Below are 24,143 nucleotides of genomic sequence, written 5' to 3'. Positions count from 1 at the left end.
GAGCGCAGGGCAGCGCCGGGCCCGGGGAGGGGGAGGGCGCGTTGAGGACGCGGGGCCGATGCTGCTCTTCTGTCCCACCTGCGGCAACGTCCTCATCGTGGAGGAAGGGCAGAAGTGTTACCGGTTCGCCTGCAACACCTGCCCCTATGTCCACAACATCACCCGGAAAGTGAGGGGGGGAAGGAGGAGGGAGTGTGGATGGAGGGGAGGGAGGGGCAGTGGGGTGGATGGAGGGAAGGGAGGGAGGGAGGAAGGGGGTAGGATGGGAGGAGGAGGAGGAGTGGGGGGGGGGTGAAGGAATGGGAGGGAGAGTGTGGGAGGGGTGGACGGAAGGAAGAGGATGAAGGATAGAGGTAGATGGTAGACGTGGGAGGGTGAATGGGGAGGGGGGGGGAGTAGGGTGATGGAGAGAGGGGGAGTAGGGTGATGGAAGGAGGATGAGAGAGGATGGAGGGTGTGTGCTGAAGGGGGTGGAGGGGAGGACGTAGGGTGGAAGGAAGGGGAGGATGAGGGAGAGGAGGGTAGAGGGGAGGAAGAGGAGGGATGGGGTGGACAAAGCATGTGGAGGTGGAGGAGGGTGAATGGGAAGAGGAGGACGCATGAAGGGGGGAGTGTGATGAAAGAGTGAGGGGAGGAGCATGGAGGGAGTGAGGGCGAGGAGGATGGGGTTGTGGAGGGAGGGTTAAGAGAGGGAGGGAGGACGGAGAGGGGTAAAGGAACTCGGAATGGTAGAGACAAGGGAGGAAAGGAAGGAGACTGGCCATTGTCAGAATGATTAAAACTAGCCTGATGACTTGCCCATACTTGGATTAAATGTAGAAGGGTTTATAAACATTTTGTTGGAAAATGCTGCATGAAACAGAATTGCTGAGTTGCGTTTAAGGCATGTTTCCTCTTTACTTCTTCAAATGTGCATGTGGAATAGCATATATTTCTCTTTTGCGTTTAAGATAACCAACAGAAAATATCCTAAGCTGAAAGAAGTTGATGATGTGTTAGGTGGTGCTGCAGCTTGGGAAAATGTGGACTCTACAGCAGGTATGGCATGTACTAACAAAATTATATCTGAAATTAAGCATTATGATGGTACTGCAGATTGTTCTGAAATTATATGGTTGTGGATATCTCGAGTTGTAGTAATTCACAATGATACTTATGCAAATCTAACCGTTTTAGAATGTGACTTTTTTTTTAAATTTAGGAATGTGATTGTTAAGATTGTTTATAAAATCTAACCACGTCTACTAATACTTAACCCACTGCTTTTAACCTTACGTGATATTCTTGACGATGATGTGGGTCACTGTAGCTAAGTTGGGGACACAGTGGAGCGGCTCAATGTCAGTTTTAGTAAAGCCTCTGACTCGCAGCTCGACCTGAGTTTCTTCCTGACCACTGGTGCTGAATATGTCTGGTATCCTTTCTCATCCCAAGGGTGAGCGAGAGAGTCAAGAGTGGTTTATTGTCATAGGTTCCGAAATTGAATAATGAAATTCTTACTTGCAGCAGCATTAAGTGCTCTAAAACCCATAACAAAACAAGTACGTATATATAAAAAAGAACAAACAAACAAATAATAGTGCAAAGATGAAAATAATGCCCCAAGTCTGTCGTTTGAAGCTTATTTGGAGATTGTTGTGTTTAATGACCTGATGGTTGTAGGGAAGATGGTTATAGGACATGTGTAGGAAGGAACTGTGGATACTGGTTTAAACCGAAGATAGACACAAAAAGCTGGAGTATCTTAGTGGGTCAGACAGCATTTCTGGAGAGAAGGGATTGGTGACATAAAGGAATATTCCTTTTCTCCAGAGATGCCATCTGACCCGCTGAGTAACTCCAACTTTTTGTGTCTGTCTATGGTTATATGATATGTAGGTTAATTGGCCAATGTGAGTTGCCCCTGGTGTGCAAGTGAGGGGCAGATATTGAGAGAGCCATCAGGAATCTGGACAGAAAAAATTGGATTTGTACAGGATCAGTGTAAATGGGTGCTTGATGGTCAGGTGGACTCTGAACCAAAGAATATGTTTCTGTACTGTATGACCCTATTCACCACATATGAATTCCCGTTCAAGCACTGAATGATCTTTGTTGTGTCTTTTATACAATGGTGGGTATCTTGGGTCTGAAACTGGGGGCCTGTACGTAGTTAAGGACAAATAAAAATAACGAGGTTGAAGTTGTGGACAAGTTTCATGAATCAGGTGACCTTCGTCCTAAGGCCTCAAAGATAAGGTGGCTGCTGAGATTGTGGATTGATTAGTTGCTTTGATCGAAAGATATAGCATGCAAACAGACTCTTTGGCCCACTGACATCAATCACCTGCTCACACTAGTTCTATGTTATCCCACTTTCACAGCCACTCCCTGCACAGTAGGGGGCAATTTCGAGGCCAATGAACCTACAAACCTCCACGTCTTTGGGATGTGGGATGTGTTGGTTGCAATCTGCCAAAGTTCCATCAATTCTGGAGAGGTCTCAAAGGATTGGAACATACAAATGTAATACCGTTCTTAGATGGAGGAGGGAGACTGAAAGCAGGAAACGATATGACAGCTAAAAGACATATCATCATCTTTTAATTCCTTTGTTTGGATAGCTTGATTTTGTAAGAGCCATGAGGGTTTTTATAACATTGTCAGTTTCACTGTAATTATCTTAGCTTTTTAGTCCAGGTTTTTTTTTAATTAACTGAATTTAATGTGATAGCAAAATGCTAGGTGAGAGGTTAATGGGGATGCTTGGGATACTCACAAGGAGAGCATTCAAATGTAAAGTCCAATACTGACCTGGGAAGATTGCAGAATAGGCCCCTAATGGTCTACAAAATCATGGTACCATTCAAGCACTGGATTAAATTTGATGGTGCATAGTTAGCTTTAACAGATTGAGGAACTGAGGTGTACTTATTTATTGAGACAGAAAACCATTCAGCCTAATGGGTTGATGCAGGCTCCCTGCAGGGCTGCCACAGTTTAAGATTTTATTTTAGTTTAGAGATACTGCGTGGAAACAGGCCCTTCGGCCCACTGAGTCCGTGCCGAGCAGTGACCCCTGCACACTCACACTATCCTACACACACTCAGGGCAATTTACAATTTTACCTAGCCATTAACCTACAAACTTGTACGTCTTTGGAGTGTGGGAGGAAACCAGAGCACCCAGAGAAAAACCATGCAGGTCACGGGGAGAATGTACTAACTATACCGACAGCACCCGTAGTCAGGATCGAACCCGGGTCACAGGCGCTGGAAGGCAGCAACTCTACCGCTGTGCCAGCGTGCTGCCCCTTTGGAATGGAAAGTTAAAAACGAACTACAGTTCATAAGTGAAGTTCCTCTTTTTCTTGTTCGGGAGACATTGAGTCTTTAATCAAGGCTAGAGATCTATTTCCTTGACAGTGTTTTATTCCCGAAATATTTGTGACCCAAATGTTGTGTGCTCAAGTTCCATTTCAATGTCAACTTGAACGATTGGTACGTTACTTAGAGGCTATTACTTTGTAGGATAGGCTACCTTCCAGATATAAAATTAAATCTCAGATAGGATATCAAATTGTAGCTCAATAACATAAAAGGTTACTTGGGGTGTCCTGGTCATTAATTAACCAACCATTTCTACTAAAACTGTTGACTATTATTTGTGAGGTTCACCTGTGCACAGATAGGTCCCCTTTAGTCTATAAAGGAACAGTAATACTCAAGATAGACACGAAAAGCTGGAGTAACTCAGCCAGGCAGCATTTCTGGAGAGAAGGAATGGGTGACGTTTTGGGTTGAGACCCTTCTTCAGACTGATGTCAGGGGAGAGGGAGATACATAGATAAGGAAGTATAAGGTGTGAAAATAGGACAAGGAATGGGGATCAAGGAAAATGTAAAATAATTAGCTAGGAGAAAATAACAAAGCAAACAGAGATAAAATGTAGTTGGAGACAGTAGAACTGGGAAGGGATGGAGAGGGAAAGCAAGGGTTACTTTAAGTTAGAGAAGTCAATGTTCATACCGCTGGGGTGTAAGTTGCCCAAGTGAAATCTGAGGTGCTATTCCTCCAATTTGCACTGGGCCTTTACCTGTAACCACACGATAATAAAAGGTGTTGAATAAAAACAAGTTTGCTTTAATTTCAATGAAGGTAAAGGGTGGGCAATTCACCTTTTATACGTGGTAGATTTTCTACTTATGCAAATTCCAGTATAAGATTTGCATAATTTAAAGGTTTTTCCCAGTTAGATATTTTCATAATCCCATCCTTCCTCTCAGCCTCGTGTCCTGCTGAAGGCGGAGATCAATTAGCTTTGCCATTACATTGATAGAATTCTGTTAACAAAATAGGTTTAGACAGATAAAAGTAACAAAGCTGTACTAATTAGGACTATCATTATAGAATCATGTAGTCATAGTCATGCAGCGTGGAAACAGGCCCTTTGGTCCAATTTGCCCTCGCCGACCCACATACCCCATCTACACTAGTCCCATCTGCGTGCATTTGGCCCATATCCCTCTAAACCAACCTATCCATGTACCTGTCCAAATGTTTTTTAAACATTTATTTTAAACTTAACGTTTAGTTGACAAATGTTTTTGCTGCCGACTCTTAACAAAAGTAATTAAGTTTGTACTACTCAAAAGTAGACTTGGTTTCTTTAAGATTAATTCTCTCTCTTCCTTTATGCAGAAACCTGTCCCAAATGTGAACATCCTCGGGCATATTTTATGCAAATACAAACCCGATCTGCTGATGAACCTATGACCACATTTTACAAGTGCTGTAAACTAGTATGCGGACATCGGTGGAGAGATTAAAACCCCAGCATGGGAAATCTAGGCCACAAATTGAAAGAACATGTTCTGAATTATTGATATGATGGAGAGAAAAACAATTTTTTGCAATAGTTAAGCTACCAGCTAATGTTTATACAAACTCATTTAAATTGCTGTTCAGTCCATTTTAATCCACAAGTATTTAGTGTTTTAGAATGTTTGTTGTTTTGTTTGATGCTGTAATGTACAATAAATGTATTTTCCTTGACTAATTTAATTTTGATGGATAATTTGTGAATTACACTTGGCAGACTTGACTTTTATGCTGCATACTTGGTACTAAACATTGGGGTTCTGAATAAAATTGAGCTCATTCAGAATTCATGCACAGAGTCATAATACTGTTGCAGAAGAGGAGCTCCCAACATCCGCTGCACAGCCGTGCTGGAGCGGACCTGGCTGGTAGATGCTGCGGGCAAGTTCAATCGCAGCAGCCAAAGTGACCTCCGGGACCAAGGACGGTCCGGACAAGTGGCCAAAGAGAACAAAGACCCGTCGGCCACTGTGAATGAAGACCCAACGGCCACATGCGGGGGAAGCTCGGAGCCCCGAAGACCGGAGAGTCGAAGAGGGAGCTGCTGGCGGCGACGTTTGAGAGGAGTGGGCTGGTAGGAGAGGTACCGGAGTTTTGTCGCCAGTGTCTTCAGGGTCTGAGGGAGAGGGAGGGGGAGAAAGGTGGGAAAATGACCTCGGCGTCCACCCTGCCAAGGTCGTGTTTCCATCTCATTTTTCCAAACTAAAATCACACAAGCCCAATCTAATCAAACATATCATCCTAGGCTTCAAACTGGTGAAGGGTTCTCTGAACTGGTTGCTCAAATAATCTTCCTTAAATGAGGCCAGATCTCCAACAGTTCCCTGGTGTGGTCTTGCTAATGTCTTCTACTAGCATAGCAACATGTCCATCCTTTATTATGCACCATCCTCTTTGCAATAAAGGCAAACTTTCAAATTTGCCTTTCCAATTATTTCCTGCAATTCAATGCTGTTTTCCATGTACAATATGTTCTTGGCTCTTTTGCTTAATCTAATGAAATTTCAATTGTTCCCAGAGGCTGATCTCCCACAGCCACCATTTCTTCATGCCCAAGTTCATTCTCCAAAACTAAACTTGTCTCCACTGTTGTTCAGCTTGCTATGTACAAATTATGTCCCCATCATAATAAATCTTCACTTTCTTATGCTACCTTCCTAACCAAGGCTTTTGCCTTGCAGTTTATTCAGTTGCATACATAGTTGCTCCATCACCCTGTGTTTTGGGTCTATGGTACTCCACTGACAAATCGATTTTCACATCTTTTCTGAACCTCAGTTCAACCTACATGGTCTCATTTGATGTTTTGCTCATTTGATAATCTTCCTGTAGGACAATTTTAGACCCCACAACAATATAAAAATGATTGGGGGGAAAAGTGCACATTAATTTTTTTAATTGCATTGTTTTGAATAAGGAATTAAATCAAAGTAATACTATTGGCATTTATTAGCTTCCAAGATGTATATACTTTGTACACGCGAATACATGGATATGAATAATTTGTACACAGCGTTACAGAAAACTTACTTAGGACATTGCAAAGTGTCTTCTAACAAAAAGGTGCATAATTTAAGAAGCATAATATATATTAAAATATTTCAGAACATCACATTTGAAACAGACAGGCAAATACTATTCATTTCAAAAAAGATCATGAATGCAAGTAAATTATGCACATTGCCCAGATATGCAAACTAAAGATTGGCATTTACAGAAAATACAGACATTTTATCCATCATTTTCATAGTTTATCATAGTCATACACCATGGAAACATCCCATCGGCCCCAACTTATCCACACTGGCCAACATGTCCCATCTGCACTAGCCTCACCTGCCCGAGTTTGGCCCATATCCCTCCAAACCTGTCCTATCCATGTGTCTATCTTTCCTTAAACGTTGGGATAATCCCTGCCTCAACTACCTCCTCTGGCAGCTCGTGAGCTTTGGAGCTATGGTTTTATATTGGTGGATATACCTTAAATATGCAAGTAATCAAATCAGTCAAGACTGATTGACAGTGGAATTTTCATACTTTTCTGACACAGAAGCCTTCAAAAAGCCGTGGATGTAGACAAGGTATTTAAAACAAGTAACTAGTTTTAAATAGGCCCATTTAAAAAAAATCCAATATTTTACAATTATTCAGTGAACCTAATTGTGAAATTGATTTAAATTGTCTAATCAGCAATTGAAAATATTGCATCAGATATTAATCTTTTATTTATGTGTCCAACATAGCTGGATCTGCTCCTTCATTAAAATTTAGTATACATATGTATGGTCTACATCATTCTATTGATGAACAGCATTAAAATCTACAAATCCACCAGATCGTAATTTTGAAAATGGAAATAATTTCCTAGTTTAAATCAAAATTTTCATTTTACAGAAATTGTTTTCTGCACTCACAATATAACTTGAAATTCAAAGTATTATAAAACGTGATTTCCGTGCAAATTGTAGAAACAAGGAACTGCAGGTTGCTTATTTTAAAGACACTGGAATAACTTCATCTTCCCAGTTCCACCCATTTCTCTCTTCCGCAGAGCATATCTTCCTAGCCCCATTCCTTTTCACCTTCCACAAGGACCTCTCCCTCCACAACACCTTGATTTACTCCTCCCTTCCCAACCAAACCCCTTCCCAGGTATTTTCCCGTTTACCTAAAATTGGAGAATTCAATGCTCATACAGTTGGGTTGCAAGCTACCCAAGTGCTGTTCCACCAGTTAGTAAGAGGCCTCACCCTGGCAATGGAGGAGGCCTTTCTGTCCTTGACCTCCTCCATGGCTAGAATGAGGCCATATGCAACTGGAGGAACAGCACCTTCTACAACCCCCCCCCCCTCCCATTAACCCCTTTCTCCCCCACAACGCCCCTTTATATTCACCCCCTCCCCGACTCCCACCTGTTTCTCCCCTCCCATAGGTTCATAATTTGCAATTCATCAACGCCATCTGCTTTTATCTTTGGCCTGTGTTCCAACCAACTGCCTACCAAAAGCCACCTATTAGCTGCCACATTTTGTCCTGCCTCTTCCCTCTTCTCGCTTTCTTCTCCCCCCCCCCCCCCCCCCACCATAATTAGTCTGAAGGTCCCAATCTGAAACATCTCCTATCCTCGTTCTTCAGAGATGCTGCCTGAGCTGCTGAGTTACTCCAGCCCTTTGTGTCCATATGCATGCAAGTAACCTACTGATATCCTTCCAATGATTCCCAATTAATGATAGTAAGAAACTACTTCTGAACTTAAATCTAGGCAAGTTTGATCCACCCATGATTGTGTGGCGGTATCGGAAAAGCTCAGTTTAAAGCAAAAAAGTTGAAATATTAATATTTCAAAGTACTGAAATGTTTCCCAATAAGCAATAATTGCCACTTCTCATCAACCCAAGTGTTGAGTTGGTTAAATGCATTAAGCTACAACATGATAGGCAGAAAAAGGTCAGCCACATGCACACCCCTTCTGCACTCTGAAAAATAAGTGTATTTTCTATTACTTTTGTATTCCAGTAATATATTTTCAGAGGAGTATTTGTTATAATTCCCCAAGTTCATAATGCAAATTGTACAGTAGAAACACTAAAGCAAAGTGCAAGTTTATATGTGCAGCAGAGTCTTAGCAAAGGCAATACTTGCAAGCTGCACAGTTATTTTACCACATTTAAATTCTGAATATATCCAATATTTCTGCACTGTACAATATTTCAAAACACTACTATAAAGAACATTTCAGGAGACCCTGACAGTAATCATTAACAGACAATATTCCTCAAACTGGGGAAAAAAAACCTTGTTTGGATCCACAAAATCTAAGCTACATGTTTGGACTTAAAGCTTACAGGTGATGTTATTTTTAAAAAAATATCCTCTGTTAAAGTTCCATTAAAATGATTTAGACTGACACGAGTTCACTATAATCATGATAACACATTTGTCATGGCTCAGAACCTTTAATGTTTAGTTTTAAACTAAATTAGAAAGGCAGCAATAAAATGTGCCAAGTTCATATTTTAGCAGATTAAAACCTTCATCTCTTTAAAATACTGTTTCTAACATCAACCTTCATTTTAACCTTAGTTCCTTTCCGGCAACTAACAGCTGTTCAGAAATTCAGTCTCAGACCTGTATCGGGATGGATTTTTGAACCAAGAAAAAAAAACACATACCAATTGCAAGTATTCAATGACAAGAATGCATGTCATATTATAAAACACACCCATGCATGTGCTCCCATTAAGCAGTAACACGTGCCAGACGCCAAAACTATTTTCCCTGGGGTTTAAAGAATGCACTCGAATTCCTGTATTATCTATAGAGCACATTAATAGATTTATATTAAACTACATATTAAATATAAACATCACAAACATATTGCTGCAACAGGCAATATTTTGGGACGGAAGGCTGACTTTTGATACCCTAAACTAATTATTTATCCTTCATTTTCACACTACTCGGCACAATAATCCACATCAATATGCAACTGACTCATGATTCCACACTGAATATAGTTTTCAAAAAGGTATTAGCCATAAGTTTGTTTCACTGGCAATTTCACTACTTTAAGTGGAATTAAATATTGTGTTTTGGATTTTCAGTTGGGAGATCTAAACTTCATTGTTAATACATTAATAGTTCAATATATATATTCTGCAGATAAGGCATTCACAGTTTGTTAAACAGCACGAGACAATGCTGCATCACTATGTGTGTAAATTGAAACAAAAAAGTTAACATCATTGTAAGGGTCGATGTTAACACACACGCTTGTATGTATATATGTAGGCTTTACAGTTTGGACAAGTATGCATTACATCCTTCAGGTCATCTATCAAGCATGGGATTAAGCAGCAGCCCAAATCGCACCTGGAGCAAAATAAAATAAGTTTTGTAGAAGTTTACCATGACCATACATCAGTTGCAACACATCAAATGGGAAAGAACATTGCGGGTGAAATGGAAAATCAAATATTTATTTTTTTGCTCTCGCAAGAATGGAATAACTAATGATTAAGTGGTAAAACGTGCTGTGGAGAGTTTCAATCAAAGTAATCCTCATCAGAAATTAATCGTAGTGTCTTACAGCGCAGGAAAGCGTTGTTTCTGCATTATTGCTTTCAAACGAGAAATTGTCCCAATACTGGAGTTATACAAGTTACAGGAAGAAACTTTGCAGCTCCAGGAGCAAATAGTAAAACTGATCCAGAGACTCTATTACTGACTGGGTGGAATGAGTGAACAAAGAGGAATTGGATTATATCAATTTCCTAACTGCAGGATTCCCTCATTCCTACATGGAAGAGTTATTTTAATATGGTAATAAAATAGATCAGACAGATAAGACAGCTATTCCTTTTCTCCCGAGAGGTTGACAGGAGGGCATCTGAAAATAACAGTTTGCTTTTACCATCACAAACAAACTATCCTTCCATTGACTAATTAAACTTCACATTGGCTCAGTAACGCCACCAGCATAATGCCACCAGTCTCATCCCGGTCACTCCCTCTTCTCCCCTCTCCCACCAGGCAAGAGTACATTTAACACAATCATCCCCTCCAAACTGGTTACCAAACTCGCAGAACTGGGTCTCTGCGCATCCCTCTGCAACTGGATCCTCGACTTCCTCGTCTACAGACCACAGTCTGTTCGTATTGGTGGAAATGTGTCAGCCTCAATAACAATCAGCACGGGAGCACCTCAAGGCTGCGTGCTCAGCCCCCTGCTGTACTCACTCTATACCCATGACTGCGTAGCGAACCACAGTGCGAACTCCATCATCAAGTTCGCTGACGACACCACTATTGTGGGGCGTATCACTGATGGGGATGAGTCAGAGTACAGAAGAGAGATCGAGCAACTGTCCATATGGTGCCAGCGCAATAACCTGGCCCTCAACACCAGCAAAACCAAGGAACTGATTGTGGACTTTGGAAGGAGTAGGAGGGGGACCCACAGCCCCATTTATATCAACGGGTCGATGGTTGAAAGGGTCAAGAGCTTCAAATTCCTGGGCGTGCACATCTCTGAAGATCTTTCCTGGTCCGAGAACACTAATGCAATCATCAAAAAAGCACATCAGCGCCTCTACTTCCTGAGAAGATTACGGAGAGTCGGATTGTCAAGGAAGACTCTCTCTAACTTCTACAGGTGCACAGTCGAGAGCATGCTGACCGGTTGCATCGTGGCTTGGTTCGGCAATTTGAGCGCCCTGGAAAGGAAAAGACTACAAAAAGTAGTAAACACTGCCCAGTCCATCATCGGCTCTGACCTTCCTTCCATCGAGGGGATCTATCGCAGTCGCTGCCTCAAAAAGGCTGGCAGTATCATGAAAGACCCACACCATCCTGGCCACACACTCATCTCCCTGCTACCTTCAGGTAGAAGGTACAGGAGCCTGAAGACTGCAACAACCAGGTTCAGGAATAGTTACTTCCCCTCAGCCATCAGGCTATTAAACCTGGCTCGGACAAAACTCTATTATTACCAACCACTTCTGTTATTTGCACTATCAGTTTATTTATTCATGTGTGTATATATTTATATCATGGTATATGGACACATTTATCTGTTTTGTAGTAAATGCCTACTATTTTCTGTGTGCTTAAGCAAAGCAAGAATTTCATTGTCCTATACAGGGACACATGACAATAAACTAACTTGAACTTGAACTTGAACTTGAAGTGTGAAAACGCCCATCTCCAGATTCATGAACAATTTCTTCCTAGCTGTTATCAGGGAACGGAATCACCCCATCAAAAGCTAGAGAGCAGTCTTGAGCTACTATCTACCTCACTGGAGACAATTGGACTATCTTTAATTGGCCTTTACCTTGCACTAAATGTTATTCCCTTTATCATGTATCTGTACTCGATTGTAATCATGTACAGTCTTTCTGCTGACTGGTTAGCAAGCACCAAAAGCTTTTTCTCTGTACTTCGGTACACGTGACAATAAACTAAACTTAAATGAGAACACTTATAAATAAGAATTGAATACAGTCAATGAGAGTTACTTACCCCATAAAACAGCAGAAGAGACAGAATAAAGTATTGAGCAAGCCTAGTTCATAAGTGATCTTGGTTGTGATGGCCTGCTGGCAATGAGGGCACACAGTCTGCACAGGTGCAGCTTGAAACATCTCCCCCTGCAGTACGGTCACTGTTGTTGCTGCACCAGGGGGAACTATAACAGTTGCTGTTTGTCCACTGAGAGGGGGATAGTGCCCAGGAGCGGGCGCATAGGGACCTGGGGGTACAAAGTGACCCGGAGGTGGGTAATGCCCTGCAGCTGGGTAGTAACCTGTTAAAAGGGAAAATAAGACAAAATGTATTAATAGACAATAGGTGCAGGAGTAGGCCATTCGGCCCTTCGAGCCAGCACCGCCATTCAATGTGATCATGGCTGATCATCCCCAATCAGTACCCCGTTCCTGCCTTCTCCCCATATCCCCTGATTCCGCTACCTTTAAGAGCCATATCTAGCTCTCTCTTGAAAGTATCCAGAGAACCGGCCTCCACCCCCCTCTGAGGCAGAGAATTCCACAGACTAACAACTCTCTGTGTGAAAAAGCGTTTCCTCGTCTCTGTTCTAAATGGCTTACCCCTTATTCTTAAACTGTGGCCCCTGGTTCTGGACTCCCCCAACATCGGGAACATGTTTCCTGCCTCTACTGTGTTCAAACCCTTAATAATCTTATATGTTTCAATAAGATCCCGTTCTCATCCTTCTAAACTCCAGAGTTTACAAGCCCAGCCGCTGCATTCTCTCAGCATATGACAGTCCCGCCATCTCAGGAATTAACCTTGTAAACCTACGCTGCACTCCCTCAATAGCAAGAATGTCCGTCCTCAAATTAGGGGACCAAAACTGCACACAATACTCCAGGTAATAGTATGAAGAAATCAATATCTTTGTCTTTTAAACTTCAATTTTAGTTCAGAGATACTGCATGGAAACAGGCCCTTCGGCCCACCAAGTCCAAGCTGACAATCGATCACCCATTCACACTCTATCCACGTCATCCCATTTTCTCCTCCATTCCCTGCACGACAGGGGGCAATTTGCAGAGGCTAATTAACCTACAAACTCACACGTCTTTGAGATGTGGGAAGAAACCAGAGCACCAGGACGAAACAGGAATAATGTGCAAACTCCACACAGACAGCATCCCAGGTCATGGTTGAACAAGGTGCTGTGAGGCATCGGCTCCATCAGCTGTGCCCCTGTGCCACCCAAATAATGGTTGAGGCAATTAAAAATGTATGGAAAAAACACAAATAATCCTGCATTACGTAAGATGCTGCATCCACAAGGTTTAGCCACTTCTGGGGTACTTGCAGTGTCGGAAGAGTCATGGACATTGTAAACCCTGGAGTGTTATGTAATGTTCAGGTCACATTACATGCTATAGCAGGAGGATGGGGTAGTGCAGAGGTGTTGCAGTTGTCCCAGAGTTACAGCAACCCAGGTTCAATCCTGACCTCTGATGCTATGTGCTTGGGGTGGAAGATTGCAACCTTCACGTGGTCCGCCCTGTTTCGACTAATGCAATCAACTCGACGTGCACAAACGGAAGATAAAATAGAACAAATTGTCCTACAACTTTAGGCTGTGCACGCCACACGAAAGAAGAAGAAGAAGAAGATGCTATGTGCTAATGTGGCACATTCTTCAGGTGCTCCCATTTCCTTTCCCATCCCAAAGATGAGCTGGTTCATTGATTAATTAGGTCCCCCACAGTGGACTACTGGAAGAATGAGGGGAGTTTTAATGGATGAGAGAGTGAATAGGTTACAACGAAGTAAAAGAGGAGGAATTTAGAGCGAGGTGGCAGAGGCTTGGCCCGATGCCCCCTTCATATGTTGTAAGGAAATATAACGGTAGGGTGCATGGATTTACAAGGATTTTACTGGAATTGAATATCAGCTTGGAGAAAAGAGTTCTAAGCCGTGGTGATTTCTTTCCAAATTTTTTAAAAGTTGCTTGGAAGGATGGTCACATTTCCCTCTGAGAGATTAAGAACCTGTAATTGCTGGCAGTTTTGGACAGGGTTCAGACTGACAAACTGACTCCCCTTCTCCCCTCCCCCCCTGCACAATCTTTGTACATCCCCAATCCTGGACTTTCCACTTGTCACTTTAATTTCATGTATCTTGTTGTGTTTTATGACTGTTTGCAGACCAATTTCCCTCCTGGGATAAATAAAGTTATATCGTATCGTTGTGAAGCCAAGCTATTTACATGCTATATTAAGGGGACCAAATGAGATATGTTAAGAAGTTTGCAGATGATGCAAAACTTGGTGGGATTACGAGTAAAGGGCCTGTTCCACTTGGTGATTTTTTTTTCGGCGACTGACGGCATCATTGACTGATGTATCAGGTCACTGAAAAAGTTGCGGCGTGACGACGTATTGACGCACAGTGTTTCCTCAAGTGTCGCAACTTTTTTTTTGTCACCGCTGGATTTTGAAATGTTCAAAATCTTTTGACGACCTTGATATCCGGCAGTCACCGAAAAAAATTGCCATGTGGGACAGGCCCTTAAAGGGGCTCCAAGGTCGATAAACAGGTTAAGTGGAATGGGCAAGAACATGGCAGGTGAAAATAAAGTGAGATCACTAGGTGTGTATAGCAGAAAAGTGACTGAGTGATTGGGAACAAAGAGTCATCAAAATGGCTCCTGGGATGGTGTGTTTGCCATGGAATAGTTGGGCGGCACAGTCACGCAGTGATAGAGTTGCTGCCTTACAGTGCCGGTTCGATACTGACAACGGGTGTTGGCTGGACGTTCTCCCCGTGACCGTGTGGGCTTCCTCCCGCACTCCAAAGACGTACAGGTTGTAGGTTGATTGGCTTCGGTGAAATTGTAAATTGTCCCTAGTGTGTAGGATAGTGTTAGTGAATGGGGTGATCGCTGGTCAGCGCGGACTCGGTGGGCCGAAGGGCCTGTTTCTGCAATCTATTTCAAAGGCTAAAGTAAAGTCTAAAGAGTTCAGAATAATGAGATGATCTCATTGCAACCTCCTGAATTCTCATTGGGATCAGCAGATTGGATGCAGAAAGGATGCTTTCCTTGGCTAGATTCTTGAACGAGAAGACAGTCTCACAAATAATGGGAGAGGCAGATTAAGATGATGGGAGAAGAATGTCTTCAAGCAGAAAAACATGGAATTCACTGTCTTTGAAGAGCTATTAAAAGCAGATTCGTTGATTTCCCTACTATGTAGAAATGTCAAGTGCTTTGGGTATATAGGGCAAGACAAGTAAACCATGGTAGATAAGCCATGATCTTGGATGGTTGTGTGGTTATGAGGGAAGCTTTGATAGGCTAGGCTTGTTTCTGCTGGAGTTTAGAAAAGTGTGGGGCGAGTCTGATGAAACATAGATCCTGACGGGTCTTTACAGACTAGATGCTGAAGGGATGTTTTTTCTCTTGTGGGATTATCTAGACCGAGTCATTCTTTAAAAATAAAGGATCATGCATTTAAGATATACAAAGTTAAAAAAATACCCAGGAAAAGAGAGTTTCAGGGACTTTCAATGCACAGCGCAGTGGAATGCAAGTCTTCAAATATCTTGAAGGGATTGGTAGATATATTTTTGATAAGGGGGTGATAGATTACCAAGGGCCAACGAGAATGCAGAGCTGAATTTGCAATCAGAGTCATAAAGTGTGGAATCAGGCCCTTCAGCTCATCTTGCCAACACAAACCAACATGTCCCATCTGCACTAGCCCCATCTGCCTGCGTTTGGCCCGTATCCCTCTAAACCTGTCTTATCCATGTACGGGTCTAATTGCTGCTTAAACTTTGTGATAGTCCCTGCCTCGACTACATTCTCCGGCAGCTCGTTCCACACTTTGCATGAAAAAGTTCTCTCAGATTCCTACAAAATCTTTCCCCCTTCACCTTAAACCCATGGCATCTGGTTCTCGATTCCCACCCTCTGGGCAAGAGACACAGCGCGTCCAACTTATCTATACCGCTCATGATTTTATACACCTCTACAAGATCACCCCTCATCCTCATTGCACTCTATGGAGTATAGTCCCAGCCTGTCTCAACCTCTGCCTATAACGCAGATCAGCTGTGATTTGGCAGAGCAAGCTCAAGGAGCCAAGTGATCTGTGCCTAATTCTTATTTTTGTGCTATGATGGAGAGGCTGAAGGACCACAGATTACACCTGCTCCCAATCTGCACGTTCTTAACAACAGATAACATATCAGCTCTGGTTCTGTTGCCGCACCAACCACAACATTTGACCTATTTCCAGATTTATGTTTATTTGAAACTTAGTTCAGTGAAATAACATAAAAGGAAGATTACTTGGCAACATGGTAGATGACTGAATTATCATAAAGGTCAGATGTATACATCAAGAAGATGAAGATTCTCAATAGTAATTACACAATATTTTTTCACCCCGTTATTCTCAATGTTCATCATTAAGCCTGGAGATTTACTTAAAATAGTTTGTGATGAGGTGTTACAGTTTTGCAGACTGACTGAAAAAGATTAGTCATAAAATAAATAAATTTGATACAAGATACTTCCAATCTGCAAATGTTTCTCAGACAACAAACCACTTCCTGAAAGATAACCCGAAAAGATCTATACCATTGATTATATTTGATAATAGACAATACATGCAGGAGTAGGCCATTCGGCCCTTCGAGCCAGCACCGCCATTCAATGTGATCATGGCTGATCATCCACAATCAGTACCCCGTTCGTGCCTTCTCCCCATATCCCCTGACTCTGCTATTTTTAAGAGCCCTATCTAGCTCTCTCTTGAAAGTGTCCAGAGAACCGGCCTCCACCGCCCTCTGAGGCAGAGAATTCCACAGACTCACAACTCTCTGTGTGAAAAAGTGTTTCCTCATCTCCTAAATGGCTTACCTCTTATTCTTAAACTGTGGCCCCTGGTTCTGGACTCCCCCAACATCGGGAACATGTTTCCTGCCTCTAGCGTGTCAATACTCTGTAAGAGGGAGTTAGATGTGGCCCTTGTGGCTAAAGGGGTCAGGGGGTATGGAGAGAAGGCAGGCACAGGATACTGTTGGATGATCAGCCATGATCATATTGAATGGCGGTTCAGGCTTGAAGGGCCTACTCCTGCACCTAATTTCTATGTTTCTATATGTTTCAATAAGATATGACAGTCCCGCCATCCCGGGAATTAACCTTGTGAACCTACGCTGCATTCCCTCAATAGCAAGAATGTCCTTCCTCAAATTTGGAGGCCAAAACTGCTTTATTTGGGATGAAATTGTAGAATGTATAATGTGTTGTCTAATGGTGTGGATAAATAATATGGGGAAAAATAACCTCAAATGTGGGAAGGAAACCATAAGTGGGACAACTAGATTTCTCCTCAAAAGGGCTGGTCTCTGATTTACCATTCTTTGATTGCACGCAACAAAATTCAAGTGAAATTTACTAATGTTTCTCTGTCATGAAATAATCTACCCATTACTACATTTTATGACAGCACAAAACTAAGTTTAGATTTTACCATACTTGTTCAAAGTGTGAATTCTACAATGTCATCCCAATTTTTGGGGTCCAGTTCCATTCCTAGCATCAGAGCAGAGATCCCAGTGCTTGCAAGAAGTACAATTGATACTATTAATGAAGCCTTTGCTCCCTTCGTCTATGTCAAAAGACATGCACTGAACACAGAAAATTGTACAACAGATCATTTTATGTTATCCATTCAGGGGCAAAAAGAAAAAGGGCATTAAAATAAAAATTGCTGGAAGTTACTTGTTTATTAACATTTTTAAATCTATTAATCTACTAGTGGAAAATCAAATAAAGCAGCCATTTCCTAAACATTTCTAACAAAACTATGGCAGAGCAAACTCATTCCTAGCATACATCAATTGATCTTCACCTCACCACAGAATGTTTAATTATGGTGGAAATCACTTACAAAACAATTCAGTGCTGTTAATAAATTCCATAATCGCATCAACGATAGTTACCATGTGGTGGCATTGGCATACCACCTTCTGCAGGTGTATGAAGTGGTATAAATCCTGGTTGTGGCGTTAGCTCATACGGAGGTGGTCCAACCTCTGGTGGGATAAAATATCCTTGAGGTTGAATGGTGGCAGGAGGAGCAGTAGGAGGCAACATATACCCTGCAGAAACTAAACAAATCTGCATTGTAAATTACTGTAATGTAAAAATCAACAAATTGTCAATCACAAATTCTTTATCTAATGTCCAAATCTCTTACAGTATTTACTCTAAGACAATTCATTTTGAAACCATCAATAAAATACTACCTGAGGAAGGATATGGAGGCTTAGTGTCCGGTGGGCGGCGCGACTCACGTCGCAGCGGCCTCTGCAGTCCGTCTGTATTTTTATTATTTTTTGTCTCGTTTGAATGTAGTTTTTATTTTATTTTTTGTGTATGTGTGTGGGTGGTGGGGGGCGGGGGAAACTTTTAAAAATCTTTCCCCTGCACGGAGAACCCGACCTTTTCTCTGTCGGGTCTCCGTTGACGTTGGGGCCTAGCACCGTGGAGCGGCCTCCGGCAGGAACGACCTAGGGCTCCAGTCACGGAGCTGCTGACCTACTCACTATCGTGGACCTGGCCGAGTTCGGAGCGGGAGGAGCGGTGGTGGCGCGCTGCTGCGACCTGACCCCAGAAGATTCGGAGGCTTTACGCAGGTCTGGCAGACAGGAACACCGGGAGCCCGCGGGTCCCTGCTGGGAGACCGCTTTTCGGGGCTTCCGCAACGGCGACTTCACCCGCCCGAGTTGCGGGGTTGAAGAGTACCTGGAGCGGGGCCTTACATCACCGCCCCGCGCGGCTTGGAATGACTGTGGGACTTTGCTTGCGCCCGCCGGGGGCTCCAACAACAAGACCCGGAGCGTGGCCTTGCATCACCCGGCGCGGCGTAAATGGCCGCGGGACAATTACCATCGCCCGCCGGGGGCTTTGACTGACTGCCATCGGGAGGGGAATGGGAAGTGCAGGGGAGCGATAAGTCTTTGCCTTCCATCACAGCGAGGAGGAGATGCGCTGTGATGGATGTTTGTGTAAATTGTGTTGTGTCTTGGTTCTTTTTTGTGTGTATGACTGCAGAAACAACATTTCGTTTGAACCCCAATGGGGTTCAAATGACAAATAAATTGTATTGTGTATTGTGTACATTATTTTAGGGCAGATCTTATATCTTTATGTTGCTCCAATTTGCCATACTCTGAGAACGATTTCTGTTCAACATATGGATAAGCAGTTGGAATAAACACTGATGCAAGTGAATCTCTTCGTGAGCCCTGCCTGAAATGTTGTCTTTATCTTTGGTATAGGAAGAAGGGACCCGACCCGAAACATCACCTATCCATTTTCTCCAGAGTTGCTGCCTGACCCACTGAGTTATTTTGCATCTATATTCAGCCTGAAATGCTATTGCACATATTCAAACTCAGGATCTGCCTTTCCACCCAGAATAAGGTATTAAAGAGATAAATGCAACAATATTTACTTATTTATAATAAAATAAAGATTGGTTGTTTAATCTATAATAAAATAAAGATACATCAAAATGGTAAAATACAGATTTGGAGACCATTATAAAATGATCAGAACAGTTACATACATTTGAAAATAAACCTTCACTTCTAACTTCAACTTCTGCAATGATCACTTTCAGTTCCTTTAGGCTGTGGGCCGAGCATCAAAAACGTGTCTAGAAATAGGATTTCGTGACCCAAGTCACCAAACCACATGAAATTTTCACATATTGTGTACATTTTTTTATATAAATCACCCCTGAAACTCGATATGAAGAAGACTTGCACATTTTTATTAAATTAGAGAAAAACCGGAAAAATGTCGGGAATTTTTTAGTCCAATCAAAGCACGTTTAACATTGAGTTGTCTGCCAGTTGGCCAATCACGCGCTTTGTTTCAGGCTAGCACACAAAATGGCTGAGGGGGCTTCACAGATGCCTGTTTTACTGGAGATTCCGATTTGTTGTTCTGTGGAATAAATGTCGTGGAAACTTGCAGCAGGTTAATTGTATTTAGTGGGAAAAGCATTAAAAAGGCTGAAGAAAGTGCTGCGAAGTGGATTAAAGTGCAAGAAAGCCTTCAAAGTCCCTGCTGATGTGCTGGAACACAAAGAAGGCCCCCATGAATCAACTCTAACTGAAAGGTAAGACTAAAGTCTGAATTTATGAAAATCTATCTGTATGGACTTTAATTAATTTAATTGCACCCTTTTATAATGTGAATAAATTCATTCATTCATTCATTCCTTATTTATTCATTCACTCACTCACTTACTCCATTCATTCATTCATTCATTCATGAAATTGAGGGCCTAAACTATAACACAGTCAATTAAACATTGTCACTAATGCCAGCCTGTTGTAGAGTAATAAGTCTTTAACAGCTAATCTCGGAGCTGCCTGCGAAAACTTACCGGGAAAAAGTGCTCCGATCGCGGGGCCTAGGTACTCGCGGTAAAGTGAAGCCGCGGTCTCAATTAATAAGCGGCCGATTCGCGATCGCGGAGCCGCGGATCATCTCCGCGGGCGGGCGGGGGGGGGGGGAGGCTGTACATAGTGCCGTCTGTGGCGGTTATTTTCAGACCCCGATAACGGGAGAAAAACGGAGGGATATCGATCGCTATTTACCGCGAGTACCTAGGTCCCGCGATCGGAGCACTTTTTCCCGGTAAGTTTTCGCAGGCAGCTCCGAGATTAGCTGTTAAAGACTTATTACTCTACAACAGGCTGGCATTAGTGACAATGTTTAATTGACTGTGTTATAGTTTAGGCCCTCAATTTCATGAATGAATGAATGAATGAGTAAGTGAGTGAGTGAATGAATGAATAAGGAATGAATTAATTTATTCACATTATAAAAGGGTGCAATTAAATTAAGTAAAGTCCATACAGATAGATTTTCATAAATTCAGACTTTAGTCTTACCTTTCAGTTAGAGTTGATTCATGGGGGCCTTCTTTGTGTTCCAGCACATCAGCAGGGACTTTGAAGGCTTTCTTGCACTTTAATCCATTTTGCAACACTTTCTTCAGCCTTTTTAATGCTTTTCCCACTAAATACAATTAACCTGCTGCAAGTTTCCGACATTTATTCCACAGAACAACAAATCGGAATCTCCAGTAAAACAGGCATCTGTGAAGCCCCCTCAGCCATTTTGTGTGCTAGCCTGAAACAAAGCGCGTGATTGGCCAACTGGCAGACAACTCAATGTTAAACGTGCTTTGATTGGACTAAAAAATTCCCGACATTTTTCCAGTTTTTCTCTAATTTAATAAAAATGTGCAAGTCTTCTTCATATCGAGTTTCAGGGGTGATTTATATAAATATTTTTACACAATATGTGAAAATTTCATGTAGTTTGGTGACTTGGGTTACGAAACTGCAGAATAAAGCTCCTCGGCCCACAGCAAGATATTTAATTATTTTGTTTTTTGTATGCCAGTAGAAGAGTCTAATTTCATTACACTGTTAGTCAGGATACATTTTTTTTTTTTAAGAAGAGACCCAACCGGAAACGTCACATCCATTTTCTCCAGAGATGCTGCCTGACCCGCTGAGTTACTCCAGCATTTTGTCCACATATTTGATATAAACCAGCACCTGCAGTTCCTTTACATTATATACTGGATTTGTACCTGTTTGTGCAGATTGTCCTCCCTTCTCTTCAAGCAGTGGAGCAGAAGGCCCCCCTGGGTACGGAGGAGGTGGTTCTTCTGACATTGTCCCCTGCAGATGATTAAAATCAAAATCAGAACTCCAAAATCATGCAACTTCAAATGGAAGTTCAGTCAATACCCAAGAGGCCCTTCTAAACAAAGTATATGTTGGTCCCTGGAAGAGACAATGCTGTCATTCCCATTCACCTACTCCTTGCCTGGGGTTTAGTGATACAGCGCGGAAACAGGCCCTTTGTACCACCGGGTCTGCGCTGACCAGTGATCCCGCACACTAACACTATCTACACACTAGAGACAATGTACAATTTTACCAAGCCAATTAACCTACAAACCTGTACGTCTTTGGGATGTGGGAGGAAACCTGATCACCTGATGCAGTCACAGGGAGAATGTACAAACTCCGTACAGACAGCACATGCAGTCAGGATCGAACCTGGGTCTCTGACGCTGTGAAGCAGCAACTCTACCGCCGTGCCGCCCCAGTTCTGCAAATTAGATACTCAATTACCTATTCCATCCCCATTTTTTTAAACCTCAAATACTTGTCTCCACGCCCTATGTGACAGTAAGTCTAAACCACAACTATCTGCGTTTAAAAATAAATTCCCACATCCCTTTTAAATACAACATCTGGCCCCAGCTATTGACCCATCTGCTAACAGGAACACTTCCCTCTACACATCCAGTCTAAACATTTCCTGATCTAATACACTATTAAACACCTCTCTTTGCATTCCTTGCTCTAAAGGAGAATAATCCCAGTTTGTGCAATCTAACTTGTTAGTGAAATCTGTTGGATGTCCTACACTTCCTCCCAATTGGTAAGAGTCAAAGGCTTTAGTGAGGTCAAGGACAGCCATGTGCTGACGCTGATAAAGCTTCCTACATTTTCTTGTACTTCCTGCACAAGAAAACTTGCCCAATGTGCATTGGGGTAGACACAGTCCATACTATGAATCTGGCAGCAGCTCTTCAGGTAGTGGGAGGTGGTAGGACTCCAGCATTTTCTTGAAGTTGGTCCTGTTTACACACCTAAAGTTCCCTTGTAATTCATGTCTCGGAAGAGGACTCTGGTTTCTCTGGTGATCTCTGACTACACTGTTAGAAGGATGTGATGGACTGAAATGCAGACTCAGTTAATGCACTTTGTGGAAAGATAAAGGGTTTTAGATAGCATGGAAAAGAATTATGGCAAGGAGTGACTTCAACTATGAAAAGTTATAATGGAAAGACCGGGTTTGATATCTGTGTAATGAAAGGAGGATATTTGATAGGTGCACAAGATTATGAATATTTGTTTTCTAAACTAACGAAAAGTTAAGCCCATTGGAAGACCATTCAAGGACCAACACATAGATTAAAAAATTCTGGAATGAAGAGGAGAAATTATTTTACTTCGACTCCTGGAACTCACTTCTGATTCTATTTCAACCACCTTTTGCAATCAGGCCTTTCAAAAGGGGAATTGGATTAGTACTTGTGGGAAAACAATTCAAGTTGAGGGGGGGTGGGGGAATAAAATACGACTGATAGAATTTCTCTTCTAGGAACCAACATTAACCTTTGTTGCTGTAACCATTTTATCAGGCGACCATTTGTAATGCTCATGATAAAATTTGAAACTAACATGTACATCTTAACACAAATTATTACATTTCCATCACACACATTTAATCTTTCAATGCCTTACAAAGATAAAGATTAGATACATTACTTTACCAGAGAACTACATGTGCATCAGCGGAGCTGCCAACTCTCACGCATTGAGTGTGAGACTCACGCATTTCGCCAAATTCTCACGCTCTCACGCTGATCACAGAATTTCTCACGCTCTGACGTGTTAGATAACAAGGAAGCCAATGGATGTAGCTAATTTTCCGTGGTGCCCCATAAAAGATTACTGCATTAGATAAGCACCTGTGGACTTGAACGTAATAGGTTAAGTCCAGGGGGTCAGATATGGGGCTTTATGTGTGAACCAGATTTATTGTCAGTCCGGAGTGGCTAGGAGCAAGGCCAAGTGTGCATCCAGAGTCAAGGTCTGGAATAGTACTAGGTGTGCAGTTAAAGCTAGGACAGTGGGAATGTTCAGCACTGGGAACCTAAGCAGGTAAGCAGCTATGATCAGGGTAGAATAGGGAGCCAGGTGTAAGGCTGGACTCAGGGTCAGGAATGAGAGAAGGTATGCAACTGGAGTCAGGGTCAGGAGTAGTACCAGGTGTACCCAGGTTGGTCAACATGGGCCAAGTGCTTGATTATAATCTGATTTCTATACATGAATACACTAAGATCATTCATGTGCTGCACCTGTTGATCAGAGCCTGGCTCTACTGTGGAATGTAATTAGGAATGTAATTTAGCCTAACCTTATTCATAGGTAATCCAATTTAAAGCATAAATATTGAATTCAAGTGTAAATTAAAAGACTCGCTCCAGTATGCACCAGATTACACAATTTCAAGCTGAAAAATGCAAAAGCTCCGTACCAATAGGAGGGGGTTGCTAGGCTCCCTCGGGTTTGGTCTCTCGCAATTTCTCACTTCCAACTCTCACCCAATGTTGGCA

The 24,143-nt window shown here is 42.3% G+C and overlaps 2 protein-coding genes across 3 annotated transcripts in view; one reads left to right on the top strand and one right to left on the bottom strand.

Annotated features, from left to right (window-relative positions):
* The first annotated feature begins 5 nt into the window (after positions 1–5).
* Positions 6–5,043, top strand: polr3k (RNA polymerase III subunit K). The gene is made up of 3 exons (XM_033041013.1): positions 6–169; positions 951–1,038; positions 4,681–5,043. Exons 1-3 carry the CDS (start codon positions 59–61, stop codon positions 4,806–4,808), a joined length of 327 nt encoding a protein of 108 aa, XP_032896904.1. The 5' UTR covers positions 6–58; the 3' UTR covers positions 4,809–5,043.
* A 2,699-nt stretch (positions 5,044–7,742) lies between these two features.
* cdip1 (cell death inducing p53 target 1) overlaps positions 7,743–24,143 on the bottom strand; it is a 22,212-nt gene continuing 5,811 nt past the window's right edge. Inside the window, exons 2-5 of one of the 2 annotated variants that reach the window (XM_033041006.1) lie at positions 21,537–21,627; positions 17,857–18,034; positions 11,884–12,166; positions 7,743–9,732 (exon numbers count right to left, since the gene is read on the bottom strand). In XM_033041006.1, the coding sequence (XP_032896897.1) occupies positions 9,621–9,732; positions 11,884–12,166; positions 17,857–18,034; positions 21,537–21,627 (664 nt within the window). In that variant the 3' untranslated portion in view covers positions 7,743–9,620. The remainder of the gene's footprint in view (positions 9,733–11,883; positions 12,167–17,856; positions 18,035–21,536; positions 21,628–24,143) is intronic. The other variant, XM_033041005.1, reaches the window with a different exon arrangement.

The sequence above is a fragment of the Amblyraja radiata genome, chromosome 22 (genome assembly GCF_010909765.2).
Source record: "Amblyraja radiata isolate CabotCenter1 chromosome 22, sAmbRad1.1.pri, whole genome shotgun sequence".
Classification (NCBI taxonomy): Eukaryota; Metazoa; Chordata; class Chondrichthyes; order Rajiformes; family Rajidae; genus Amblyraja; species Amblyraja radiata.
This window is presented reverse-complemented; position numbering and strand designations above follow the sequence as displayed.